The following is a 14254-nucleotide window of genomic DNA, read 5'->3' as shown; positions in this document are numbered from 1 at the left end:
AAAATGTGCTACAGTCAGTCAGTAGTGGAAGGAGGGAGAAGGGGCAAGAGCAACAATTCACTCCCTAGAAGCTATAACTTTGTTTATGTGCCCAAGGTCGTTAGCAGTCTTCCTGGAGGAGGATTTAAGGCAAAACACTGGTTTTATTTCCCCTTCCCAATCTCTTTGGATGGATATAGGGCAGCAATTTTCAACCTTTTCATCTCATAGCACACATAAATTAAGCACTAAAATTCTGCAAACACCAAAACTTATATTTTTTTTGTCAATCTGACAAAAATAGGTATAATTTTGATTGATTTACAAAAAATAATAGTAACTTCCTACCCTTTTTGCTCCAAAGTGACTTTTTAAAATGTCAGGTGACTACACTTGTACATAAGGATTTCTGGTACCAAGAATTAATGAATCAGATGCAACATTATTATGTGATGTGACCAAGAAGCTGTAACTCTGTTATATGACCTTCATATTTATGGTTCAAGATAGGGCAGTCACACTGGATGGCTATCGCTGTGTTGGTTTTTGTCATTTTTTAATTTGACAACCTAAGGGAAAAGATGTTAGTGCCTCTGACTAAATTGTCAGCTATTGCATGTTTGAAAAATTTTTGCTGCACACTGGTTAAAAATCATTGATATGGGGGGTGAGGCAGGAGTTGGGAGCTTGAGTGAGCTGAGTGCTGTATAAATCAAGTAGCTAAGGGCTTGGAATTGGTTCCAGTAGGAAAGGGATAAGTGAGGAGTATCCTTAACAGAGGAAGCTCTAAGAAGGGGTACTTAAAATCATATCCATGAACAAAAGCTGAGATCGATCCAACACTGAAGAAAATAGTAAAAATGACCAGCTAAAGATAGGAAGAATAAATAGGGAGATAGTTTTATCATTGTGTAGGTTAGGACAACTGCGTATGTTGTTGTAGCATCAATCCTGATGCTATAAAGAAAAAAGACTGATAGATTTGATTACATAAATTAAAAGCTTTTACACAGAAAAAAATAAAAAAGAAACAAAAGCCAAAAGACAAAAATGGGAAAAATAATTGGAATATGGCAGGCAAGGGAAGATTTGTTGTTTTTACTATATAAAAACACTTTTAAATAAGAAAAAATGGCAAAGACTATGAACAGGTAGTTCACAAAATAAGTATAAATGGGTAATGAATGAGTGGGAAGAGGAAGGAAAATAAACACATAAAAATGACTCATTCTGATTAGTAATCAAAGAAAGGTAAATTAAATGATATCATTTTTCACTAATTAAATTTCTAAAGATTAAAACATTGTTAATATCTAGTACTGACAAAGATATGAGAAAAGAGGAATTCTCATGTATTTTTTGGGAGATTACATACTGATGCAATCTATCTGGAGGACAATATGGTAATATAATATTAAATGCATGAAAAATGTGGCTACCCTTTGACCAACCAACTTCACTTCTAAGACTTTATTCTAAGGAAATAATTATCAGAAGAAAAGACAAAAAAGTATGCACCAGGGTGTTTACCACAGGCTATTTATAAAAGCAAAAGAAAATGGAATAAAGATAGGGTTTGGTTAAACTGAGGTATAACAATACAACTGGATACAACACTCATTCAAAACAATGATGCAGAATTTAAGTTACTGACATGGAAAGAGGACACAATATAGTGTCAAGTGAATAAAAAGAGGCTGAAAATAGCATATATGCTATGGTTCTCTCCTCCCTCCCTCCCTTTCTCTCTTTCTTATCTATCAACCAATCATATCTAGATGTACATTCATGTGAATACATACACATGAAAAGCATATTTTACATGGGTTATCTAAACGAGATTGAGTGATTTTAACTTTTTTCTTCAGACATTTTCCTACTGTTTGGATTTTTTAATAGTGAGTATAGACGATGATGATTATATCCTCACTTGAGGATATGGTTTTTGATTTTAGAGAGAGAAGAAGAAAGGGAGAGAGAAACATATCTGAGAGAGAAACTTCAATCTGTTGCCTCCCGTATGCACCCTAACCAAGGATCGAACACACAACCTAGGTATGTGCTGTGACCAGGAATCAAATCCACTACCTTTTGGTGCATGGGATGGTGTGCCAACCAACTAAGTGACACAGCCAGGGAAGATTACTTTTTAAACAGAAAAAACCCCCAATAAAGCTATTTTCATTTTAAAACACAAACCCAAATCTCTTCAAATCAACATAGGTCATTTATATAATGCTGTCTGATATTATGAGGCCAATAAAAACTTTAATATTTTAGGGACTAAGGGAGCTCCAACTTGTGTTAAAGATGCTGCTCACTCAGCTCCCACATGCACTCCACAGGGAGCTGCGTCCACTCACCTCGGAGACGTCCAACTTCTGTCCATTCTCATCATAGACAGCACCTGTTGGTGAGTAAACAGAGCAGAGACTTGACAAGGTTTTAAAGAAAGGTTTAACTTTTTTTATTGTGGTAAAATATATATAACAAAATTTGCCATTTTAAACATTTTTAGTGTACAATTAAGTGGTGTTAATTACGTTCACAATGTTGTACAATAATCATCATTATATTTCTAAAACTTTTCAGCATCCTAAACAGAAACACTCCATTGCTCCCTATTGCCAGGCCCTGGTAACCTCTAATATACTTTCTGCCTCTATAAATTTGCCTATTCTAGATATTGCATATAAATAGAATCATAGAATATTTCCTTTTGTGTCTGGCTTCTTTCTTTAATTTTTTTACAACATAACTTTTTTTATATTTAGAATTAGCTAGCTGGACTCAGTTTTTGTTGGCGACATCCAAAGCATCAGAGTCTGGAGCCAGTCGAACACATGCCTTCTTCTCCCCATCAGGCCTGATCAGGGTGTTGACCTTGGCCACATCAATATCACAGGGCTTCTTCTCAGACTGTTTGATCTGGTGCTTGTTGGCCTTGACATCCACAATGAACACAAGTGCATTGTTTCCTTCTGTCTTCTTCATGGCTGACTTGGTGGTCAGGGGGACTCGATGAGGGCATAGTGCTCAAGCTTGTTTCTCCTGGGGGCACTGTTCTGAGGATATTGACTCTGCCTTCGGAGCCACAGTGTCTTTGGCTGCTGGAATGTGGGTGGTGTATGGATGATCTTCTTTTCTTTTTGTGGCTGTGTATGCCTTTTAGCACTGCTGTCTTTGCCTTCAAAGCCTTTGCTTTGGCTTTGGCTTTGGTTTTGGCTTTGGGAGGGGCATAGGCTTCCTTTTATTTTGCTTTGGGCTTATTTCATTTAGCATAATGTTTTCAAGATCATCCATGTTGTAACATGTGTCAGAACTTCATTAATTTTTATGACTGAATAATATTCCATTGTGTGGGTATATCATAGTTTGTTTATCCATTTATCTGTTGATACACACATAGTTATTTCTACTATTGGGCTATTGTGCATAGTACTGCAATTAACACTAGCATATATCTATCATTGAATCCTGTCTTCAATTTTTTTGTATATACTTAGAAATGGAATTCCTGAGTTATATAGTAATTTAAAGGAGGGTTTTTAAAAGCTTATTTCTTTTGATTCTATCATCACAGACTTTTAGTCAGGCCATTTAGCCCTCAGTGCTATAGAAAGTTCTAGACCCTAAGCCAGTGGTAAGAAGGTATCTGCTTAGGTCTCAACTCTTCTCCCTTAAGTCTGAATGAGGTGAGACTGGAAGTTAGTCACTGGATCTATGAGACACTTCTTACCTTAGGAAGCCCTCCAATCAGAAAAGTTACCTAGAAGAGATGTGAAAATAGGGCTAGAATGTTTAGGATTCTAGGTCAGTGGATAGTACAGACAGAATGGGGGTAGAAGGCAGTCTGAGGCCTAGCACAGAAATACTCATGACCCTTTTCAACCTCACCCAGTGTATGGTAAGGTCTAACAATAAGCCAGAGAATAAGACCCTCACCCAAATCAATTCATCCAAAAATAAGCTTTCAGAGTTTATACATATGAAACCTTGTTTGTCAGGGATAATTGGAAATATTGGAGAGTTTGGGCTTTTTTTTTTCAATTTAAAATCTTACATTATTTTAAAATTGAGGTGAAGTTTACAGGGGCATTTAGTGCATGCACAGTGTTGCACCACTACCGCATCTATCTAGTTTCAAAGCTTTCTCATCATCCCAAGGCAACATCCCATGTGCTCTAGCTTTTTAGATCTGATTGTCTTCCTCTGCTAGTTAGTGCACCAGACATGAATACTCACACACATTAGGACACCATCAAAAACAAGCTTATGAATAAGGCAGGAAATAAATGAGGAATTGGCCATGAGAGACACTGAGCAAACTCTTGACTGCACTTCGGTGGCTTCTCTCAAGATGTTTATTGGTCCAAGGGAGAACCAGGAAATTAGCAGCTTCAGTAAAATGCTGGTTGCTCTACCTGATTTAATATGAGAGTGAATTGACATTCCTAGATGTTAAAAATTCCTTGAGGACAGAGATTAAGTTTGTATATGTCGGTATGTCTGATGTCTAACACAATGGATTACATCTGCAAGGTACTAAATAAATACTTTTTGAATAGAGCTGAACGAGGTAAGTGATCTATGCTTAGTGAACAGGGAAGGCTATGAGAATAAGAGGCAAATGTGAATTTCAGAGGCATATAGACTTAGAGCTTGAATAGTCTTGAAAACAATCTGCAAAGTAGCCCTCAGGACTCAGGGAAAGCAGGAAGACATGCATACCATATAACGTCCCATTAATAGAACACTTGTTGAAAATCATGATGTTCTGAGTCAGGGTTCCTGTTTTGTCGGAGAATACGTATTTGACCTGGCCAAGCTCCTCATTAAGGGTGGTGGTGCGAGCCTGTGCTGGTGTGTTCTTTAGGGCATAAAACATCTTCTGATCCCAGTTGATATACCAACTGTTGCCCAATCTTATTATCTCAACACTAAGGAGAAAGCAAGAAAAGAAGGGTCCTGGGTCAGAACAGGACAAACAAATACATTATTCTGGTTTCCTTACCAGCCCTGTAGGTCAGGGCGGGCACCTGAAAATCCTATCAGTCCCCTATTGGGGACTTACAATCAACCAGTCTTGGATCACAGCACCCCTGCCATCAGCCAACCCACTGTACTTCTGACTGTGACCATTATCACAAAGGACACTGCCATGTGGATCCAGATATACTTGATCACTTTTGCTGGGGCATTTCCCCTTTCACTCTTTCTTCTTCCAAAACATATCTAGGAAAAGTCACAAATTTTGAACTTCCGCAGCAGTGCAAGGCAGAATTAAGAGCTAATAAAAGGCTGTCTAGGCTTAATTAGACAATTATTGCTGCTATCATGTAAACCCATTGGTGGGGGAGAGAGAGCTTCTTTGTTTCAGAAGAAGGGAAGGATCAGTGAAAATCAGAAAAGCTTACAGGATCTGACCCTCTGATAAATTTCGGGGCAGAGACAGCCTACCTGTGCAGTAGCTTCTCCCCCTAATAGCCTCCTCTTCATTTCATCTGACTCTTTTCCCCCTGGTGCCTTTGTCACATCCCTCTTCTCTTTCAAATAACATGCCTTATAGATGCTTTCTGGTTAACAAGCATCTTCACTGAAAACAGTGAAGGGGACTTCTTCCTATTATCATTCATTTGTACTTAATCTATGTTAGTTTAGATCGCTTCACTAGCAACCCTAGATGGCTGCATTGAGCAACATGGATTTTTTGTTTGAGTTGAGGGAGGAGGTGCCCAGGCCCACATTTTTGACTCTTAACTTGTTGTGACCTCCCTTCCTTCACTGTACCAGCCACAACAGCAACCCCTCTAAACAGAATCATTTAATTACATCAATTCTTTCCTTAAAAAGATCTTTGTTGCTTTCAGGATAAAATCCAAACTCCTTGGCTTTACATCGAAGGCTGTCCTGGATCTGATGCTAAACTACATCTAACATATCAGTCTAGATTATTCACTGTTCTATGTCCAGACAGAACTTTAAAAACATCAATAAAATATATATTTTTAAAAAGCTTTAAAAACACCTTTAGACCTTTGCCCATGCTGATCTTTCTGCTCACAATATTCTTTTCTTATTTTCTGCTTGGTGAATTCTACTCTTTTCTCAATTATGAGTTTGATTATTACCTTTTTCTGTAAACACCTAAGGCTTTCCAGGCAGAACTAATCCATTCCATTCCAAGGCTCCCATAGCATTCACATATATATTTCTATTACATATTTTTTTACATTGTACCATAATTATTTCTTTGTGTGTCTGTTTCCATGGCTATGTTGTAAGCTTATTTAAGAGAAAGGGCTGTCTTACTCATGTTTCTTTCTCTAGCACCTAATATAGTGCTTGCAACATAGTAAGTGCTCAGCAAATATTTGTTAAATTTGTAAGATCACGTAGATATGGTGCTTTTCAGATTGGAATGCTGCAGTACAGGGTTTAGGAAACCTGGAAAAAAGGATGTGAACATGTGTTAGGGTGTGTGTATGTGAGAGGGAATGTTGAAATAGATAAAGGAGATCAGAGTAAAGTAAAGACTTACTTTACTTATTTCAATACCTGTCCAAGGTGCTCATGAGAAGGGGGAAGGAAACGTTCTTCTTCTTCCCTTCTCCAACTTTTAAGAACCAGAACATAGGTCACAATTACACCTACCTACCATTTTCTCCACTGTTTGTATGGGAAAATGCGTTCTGAGTTCTGATTTACAAACAAATGTTTGGACTCTAATTGATAAAGTAAGGACTGCCTGGCATATGCTTCAGCATCACAAAGTTTGTGTGTATTTTTCCTAATTATTTCATGTGCTTGTATGTCTTATTTAGTCACTTACATTATAAGCTATTTGAGGACAGGAACAATTTTTTTTTGTATAATCCGTATGGTATCTAACACAGTATTCTGGATATGGAAAACATTTATGCAATCTATAGATATGTTTCAGCATGTTTTGTACACCAGGCACTGTGGAAAGTAGTAGGTGAAAGAACACACAGTCTATGCTTTCTAAAAGTTCACCCTCTGGTTGGGGAATTAATCGTGAATTATGAAGTCAGCTCCTCTACCTGTAACCCAAAGCGATCAAAGACGCCTACCTGACATAGAGTGAAATAGGCACCAAGGTGTTGAGGATAATGAAGTAGGACCAGAATACGAAGGCGGCAGAGACAAATGATGAAGAGACATATTCTTTCCATGGCAGAAAATTCTGGAAGTAGTAGCCTTTCTTGTTCTGCCAAATGCCATGCCCAATTGCTAGGATAAAACACATGCCTCCTAAAAACAGAAAAATCTAGGAATAATAAAAAAAAGAATTAACATCCAAGGCATACGCTACTTCAGTTCTGCCTTTGGGAGCCTTATCTCTCAAAAAGCTTCTCTCTCTTCTTGAAGGGTGAGGGGGCCTGGCAGGGCTGTAGTTTGTAGACTCTAGGCAGTAGTACACAGAGCAGAAAAGAAAGCCTAAGAGATAGTCCTGGGATTTTAAAGGGATATGCTAATAACTAAAATATATTAAATATTAATTAAGTTCCAGGAACTGTGCTAAGTACTTTACATATATTATTTAATTTAATATTTATAATACCCCTCTTTTAATAATAGATGAGGAAGTTGATAAAGAGTGGAAAAGTATTTTGCTTAAAGTCATTTATCTACTAATGAAGTGAGACTGGTTTGAACCAGTTCTAGAATCTAACCTCTTAATCACTCCATTATTGAAGTGAGGTGCTGCTTAACAAAAGTCTAAAATGTGTGGTATTGGCTTAGCAATTGGGGATGGGTGGGTGGTAAGAAAGTGAAAGAAAGGGCTGAAAATATGGCAATCACATTAGTAGTAAAGATTGTGGTAAAACTTGAAGACAGACCATGTGTCTGCTGAGGCTGTATAGCTCTAAAGGAGGTGGTTAGAAAGACTGAAACTATTTGTGTTGACTGCCTTTGACAAGGTATTAAAAGAAAGAGTTGAACTAGGAAAATTGGCCAGTTTATAAGCAGAAATGAAAAGGAATATGGAGAAATTTGGCTTATCAAAGGACTGAAAAAGCCTATTACTTTTAGACACTAAAGGGGAAGAGATACAATTAAGAACTTAAGCATACAAAGCCCGATAAGTCTTTCAAACTGAATTCCACCTGGAGGCAAAATTGAAATTAAAGATGATACCTTCTTACCCAAGATTATTGCTCCAGGTGACTGCAATTTTCTTGTCATTAAGTTGAGAGAGAAAGTCATGGAAGGACAAGGAAGCAGAGATTTAAGACAAATTTGAGAACTATGTTTCAAAAAGAACTTTGAGGAAGAGGAGATAACACTCTGGAACTCCTTTTACTAGGCCAGCATTACCCTGGTACCAAACCCAGACAAGAAAAGAAAACTACAGGCCAATGTTCCTGATGAACATAGGTACAAAACTTCTCAACAAAATAGTAGCAAACTAAATTCAACAGAACATTAAAAGAAGCATATACCATGATCAAGTGCAACTTAGACATTAATTAAAAAAATCAAAGAAAACACAAGTAAATGCAAAGACATCTCATGTTCACATATCGGAAAAGTTAACATTGTTGAAATGTCCATACTACCCAAAGCTATCTATAGATTCAATGCAATCCCTATCAAGATGCCAACAACATTTTTTACAGAAATAGAAAAATAATCCTAAAATTTGTATGGGACCATGAAAGACCCAAAATAGCCAAAGCAATTTTGACAAAGAAGAACAGAGCTGGATGCATCACAACCTCCTGATTTCAAACTATATTACAAAGCTATGGTAATCAAAACAGTATGGTACTGACATAAAAACAGCAATTCCACTTTTGAGGGTATATCCAAAGGAAATTAAATCACTCTCTTTAAGACATATTTACACCCCCATGTTCATTGCAGCATCATTTCCACTAGCCAAGACATATAAATAACCTAATTGTCTATCAACAGATGAATAGATAAAGAAAATGTGGTATCATATATATATACACAATGGAATATTATTCAGCCATAAAAGAAGGAAATTCTGCCATTTGTGACAATGTGGATGAACTTTGAGGGAATTATGCTAAGTGAACTAAGTCAAACAAAGACAAATATTGTATAATTTCACCTGTATATGTAATCTAAAAGAAACAAATTCATAAAAACAGAGAGCAGATTGGTGATTTCCAGAAGGCAGGGGTTGTTGAGGGGGATTGGGTGAAGATGGTCAAAGGTACAAACTTCCACTTATAAGTTTTGGGAACATAATGTACAGTATGGTGACTACAGTTCAAGAGCAGACAGCCTCTCATTTAGCAAATCATTGCATATTTGAAAGTTGCTAAGAGAGTAGCTCTTCAAAGTTCTTACCACAAAAAATTATACCTCTGTGAGGGGATTGATGTGTTAACTAACCTTATTATGGTAATCATTTCACAATATGTACATTTCAAATCATTGTGTGGTACACCTTAAGCTTACACAATGTTATATGTCAGTTACACCTTAACAAAGTTGAAAAACATTTTTTAAAAATTATGTAAATAAAATAATATAGCATATACTCTTTTTTATCTGGGTTCTTTCACTCAGCATAATTATTTTGGGATTCACCCATGTTTTTGCATTTACCAATTGTTCATTTCCTTTTATTGCTGAGTAGTATTCTATTGTATGGATACCACACAATTTGTTTCTAATTTATTTTTTTATTGGACGTTTGGGTTCACTCCAGCTTTTGACTATTATAAAGCTGCATTGAACATTTGTGCACAAGGCTGCATAGACATGTTTTTATTTCTTTTGTAAATATCTAGGGGTGAAATTGCTGGGTCCTACAGTAAATGTACATTTAACTTTTTAAGAAACTACTGAATGGGTAGCCCTGGCTGGGTAGCTCAGTTGATTAGAACATTGTCCCTGATCTTGCAAGGTTGTGAGTTCCATTTCCGGTCATGGTACAATCAAGAAGCAACCAATGAATGCATGAATAAGTAGAACAACAAACTGATGTCTCTCTCTCTCTCTCTCTCAAATTTAATAAATAACAACCCACCAAATGGTTTCCAAAGTAGTTACAATTTTACATTCTACCAGGCATTATATGCCCTCATGCCTCTGCAGAATACACATGTGAGAGTATTGTGAACCTCCTCGAAGTCTACTGAATGATGTCCAAACCTGCATCTTTCGTCACACAGTGTGATTACCTGAAAACAATCTATCCCCACTGCTAGATGATTGAAGGTCTCACCTTTGAATCACTGATGGGAAAGTATTTGAAGACAAAAGGAGAAAGGCAGGAAGAGTAGGTCTAACTAGGACCGTTCTCAGAAAATGAAATTTTAATAAACTTTTAATTATGAAAATTTTCAAACACGTATTTAGGTACCATATTTTTCGGACTGTAAGACACACCACCCCTCCTTTGGGAGGAATAATGGTTGTTAATGCTGCTGTTGAGTTCTGTTTACATTTACATTGGTAAAATATTATGTTATTTATGTTATTAAATATTTTACCACATGTTTTTGCTTCAAAATTTTTCCTATTTTCCTCCTCTAAAACCTAGGTGCATCTTATGGTCCGAAAAATAAGGTATATAAATAGTACAATGACCTCCTACGTACCCATTGCCCAGCTTCAGCAATTATCAATTCATGGCCAGTCTTATTTCATCCAAACCTCCTATTCTCATGCCCTCCTTTTTGTTTTAAGCAAATTTCTCACATTATATAATTTTATCTACAGACAGTTTAATATATATCTTTAAAGGATCTTATTTAAACACATAACACTTAATAACACTTAAGTGACTTTGTCACTTAAAAATTAGGAATAAATTCTTGAAATCATTTAATATATGAGATTTGAGAGCTGGGTGATGGATGGGGGAGAACAAAACTGAGGAGGAGTGAGATGGAACACAATAAAATATACTCTGACCCCCAGCCTAATGCAGACTCATACTGAGTAGTTCAGTTCTTTGAGATAAAGGTCTCTCTGAGGTCCTCCTTCTCGATCTGACTCCCACGTCCTTACCCTTCTCTTCAGTGAGCCGTGTGAAAGCAAGGCTCTCCTCATGGTGCTGACCAAACCTCAGGGATGAGTTCTACTGGCTCTGCCTTTTCGGATCGTCTGTGTGGGCTACATTGAATTTGGGACTGTATTCCTCTACCTGCCACTTCTCTAGGCCCTACGTTATTAGCTCTATTAGGGAAAGGTAAAATAATTAGAATAAATTATTACCATTATACCTATAAATATAAATATATTTATGACATTATTAGAATAAATCATTTTAAACCCTTTGGAGCTGTGGGAGAAGATTGTAGGGTGACCTCCAACACCCTGGCTCCATCCGTATTGCCTGGATAACTGAGAACTACCTGTGGCTTCCACTGGTGTGCCCTGCCTCCACTGTTAGACTATGCATCCCCCAGACCAGATCTATCTGCTCACGCTGACCCACTAGAAAGGAAAATCACCACTATCAGACCACCCCCCAAAGGACAGGGCTTCCCCATCAGCATGAGGCCTTCAGGGGCAGGACAAAATGTGTTCTTTCCTCATTCCCAGAGCTTTTCCTGCCATCTTGAAGCTTTCTGAGTCCTTACACATGGTCTGTGTTTCTTATTATTGTGATGGAGTTTATTAGTACTTAGTCTCTTAAAGTTTCACTTTGCTTCCTTTCTTTTTTTTTTTAAGATTTATTTATTTATTTTTAGAGAGGGAAGAAAGGGAGAAAGAGAGAGAGAAACACCAATGTGTGGTTGCTGGGGGCCGTGGCCTGCCACCCAGGTATGTGGCCTGACTGGGAATCGAACCTGCGACACTTTGGTTCACAGCCTGCGCTCAATCCACTGAGCTACGCCAACCAGGGCTACTTTGCTTCCTTTCTATAGGAAGAAATAAAAAATTAGTGGTGCTACAAACCCCAGAGGTTATTTGTTTATTACCAGAGCCAGTCAGACCAAAGACCCTCGAGCAGACAGCCTCTCATTTAGCAAACAGTGGTTCCAGTCAAGGCTGAAATGATACTCAATTTTGTTATTCTTGACAAAAATGACCAAGAACTAAGGCCATTACTGTCACAGTGGGGCTCCCAGGTTTAAGTACTCCTTGTTCCTTTGGTCCTTTACATCTGTGCTTTTCATTGTGCCTTATCCCAGAAGTGTATCCTGGATTTCTGGCATCATTCCAATCTCAAGCACTCTGCTTCTCTGTCCCACAAATACACCCATAGTACTTAGCAGACCAGTGTGCAGATGGCATTGCCACTGCCAGCTCTGGTCAGTGGGGAGAGGGAGAGGGATCAAACTCTAGTTCAGTTGTGGGCTCAGCTGCTTTGCTAAACATGCTCCTGGTGTCTGCCAGATGTTCTGCTAAGAAACATTTCCAAAAATGGGAAAAAGTATTTAAATCAGGAAGGATTTTTGCTTCAACTTCAAGAAATGCGATTACATCTAACTATATTAACAATGTCCTGGCAAGAACACCATGTAAAACTGCCGAGCTGATAAGAACCCAGCTAATTCAAGAACATTTCTTTATTTAATAACCATTCAAAGATATTTCCTGAGCACTACTCTGTGCAAGGCACTTCCACGAGTATGGAGATGGGTATGACATAAGCTCTACCTAGAGGCTCATTAATTTGGTAGCTCAGATACTCACTATTTCCAACAACTCGGCAAACAATAATGAAGCCCCTATTACGTGTCAGGCATTGTTCTAGGGATTGAGAACACAGTGGTGAGAAAAGACAATGTCCTTACTCTCAGAGACTTTATAGTCCTGTGGAGATAGGTGGGCAACAGACAAGTTAAGAAATGGAAAAATACAACTTAAATAGTGGTTAACTGCTGTGAGAAAAATAAAAGAGGTTAAGAAAGATCTTGGTAGGGACAGCTACTTTATTTTATTTTTTTATTTCATTAAAAATTTATCTTTGGAGCTCATAAATGGGTAAATTCAAAAACAGCAGCAATACAGAATACTTAAAAACATTTTAATATTTCTTTCTACTCAACATTCCACCTTTGTTTTGCTTTCTATAAACAAACATACTGGATTAAAGCAACAATACTCTTAAACACAAGTTTAATGCTGAGTACTTTCAATGACCTATTTTGAGCACATAATAAAGCAGAGGCAATTAATTTTCTTGAACATGTAATTTCCATTCAGAGCTTAGCAATTACTTTAGCTTCACATTATTCTGTCACAAATGATATAACCAAATGGCCAAAGTAGCTAAAATCATAAAACTATTTTAAGCCAAGTCAAGCATATGTATACAGTTAATATAAAATAACAATTACGCTGGTACACATTTCTTTTGCACCCTACTAGAAACATGCCAAAATAACAGGCTTTATTAAAGAATGAGGTCCTTGGGCAAAGGGGAAAGAGGAGTTACATCATTAAAAATCATTGGAAAAATTGTAGGTAAAAAGAAATCTGCCTACAATTTAACCAAATAAAGGAGGAAAGGGGAGTACAACATTAGGTCTGATGTCAGTTCAGGAAAATACATTTATCATTCCATTACAGACTTGTTCATTAGTTCAAGGGCTCAGCAGCTGTCTCTCCAGGCATTAATCTCCCACTGTTTCTTTTATTTTGTTCTTTTAGTTGTGGTTCATTTTATCCATGGTATCTTCTTTTTTTAAAAAAATATATTTTATTGATTATACTATTACAACTGTCCCATTTTTTACCTTGATTCCCCTCTATCCTGCACTCCCAGGTCGCCACCCCCTGCCCCCCACCAGCATTCTGCCACCTTAGTTCATGTCCATGGGTCGTACATGTAAGTTCTCTGGCTTCTCCATTTCCTATACTATTCTTAAGCACGCCCCCCTGTCTATTTTGTACCTACCATTTATGCTTCTTATTCCCTGTACCTTTTCCCCCATTCTCCTCCCTCCTCCCTCTCCCTGCTGGTAACCCTCCATGTAATCTCCATTTCTGTGATTCTATTCTTGTTCTAGTTATTTGTTTAGTTTGTTTTTGGGGATTTTTTTTTAGGTTCAGTTCTTGATAGTTGTGTTTGTTGTCATTTTACTGTTCATAGTTTTGATCATTTCTTTTTCTTAGATAAGCCCCTTTAACATTTCATATAATAAGGACTTGGTGATGATGAACCCCTTTAACTTGACCTAATCTGGGAAGCACTTTATCTGTACTTCCATTCTAAACAATAGCTTTGCTGGATAGAGTCATCTTGGATGTAGGTCATTGCCTTTCATGACTTTGAATACTTTCCAGACCCTTCTTGCCTGTAAAGTTTCTT

At 37.4% G+C, this 14254-nt stretch overlaps 1 protein-coding gene across 1 annotated transcript in view; it reads right to left on the bottom strand.

Annotated features, from left to right (window-relative positions):
- LOC123819593 (phospholipid-transporting ATPase FetA-like) overlaps nucleotides 1–14254 on the bottom strand; it is a 103020-nt gene that overhangs the window by 23377 nt on the left and 65389 nt on the right. The window contains exons 14-16 of the mRNA XM_045840001.1: nucleotides 7074–7270; nucleotides 4711–4919; nucleotides 2343–2386 (exon numbers count right to left, since the gene is read on the bottom strand). Of these exons, the coding sequence (XP_045695957.1) occupies nucleotides 2343–2386; nucleotides 4711–4919; nucleotides 7074–7270 (450 nt within the window). The remainder of the gene's footprint in view (nucleotides 1–2342; nucleotides 2387–4710; nucleotides 4920–7073; nucleotides 7271–14254) is intronic.

The sequence above is a fragment of the Phyllostomus hastatus genome, unplaced genomic scaffold, assembly GCF_019186645.2.
Source record: "Phyllostomus hastatus isolate PE091 unplaced genomic scaffold, TTU_PhHast_1.1 phas_contig_34, whole genome shotgun sequence".
NCBI lineage: Eukaryota > Metazoa > Chordata > Mammalia > Chiroptera > Phyllostomidae > Phyllostomus > Phyllostomus hastatus.
The sequence above is the reverse complement of the archived record's forward strand: the minus strand, read 5'-3'. Positions and strand labels throughout refer to the sequence as shown.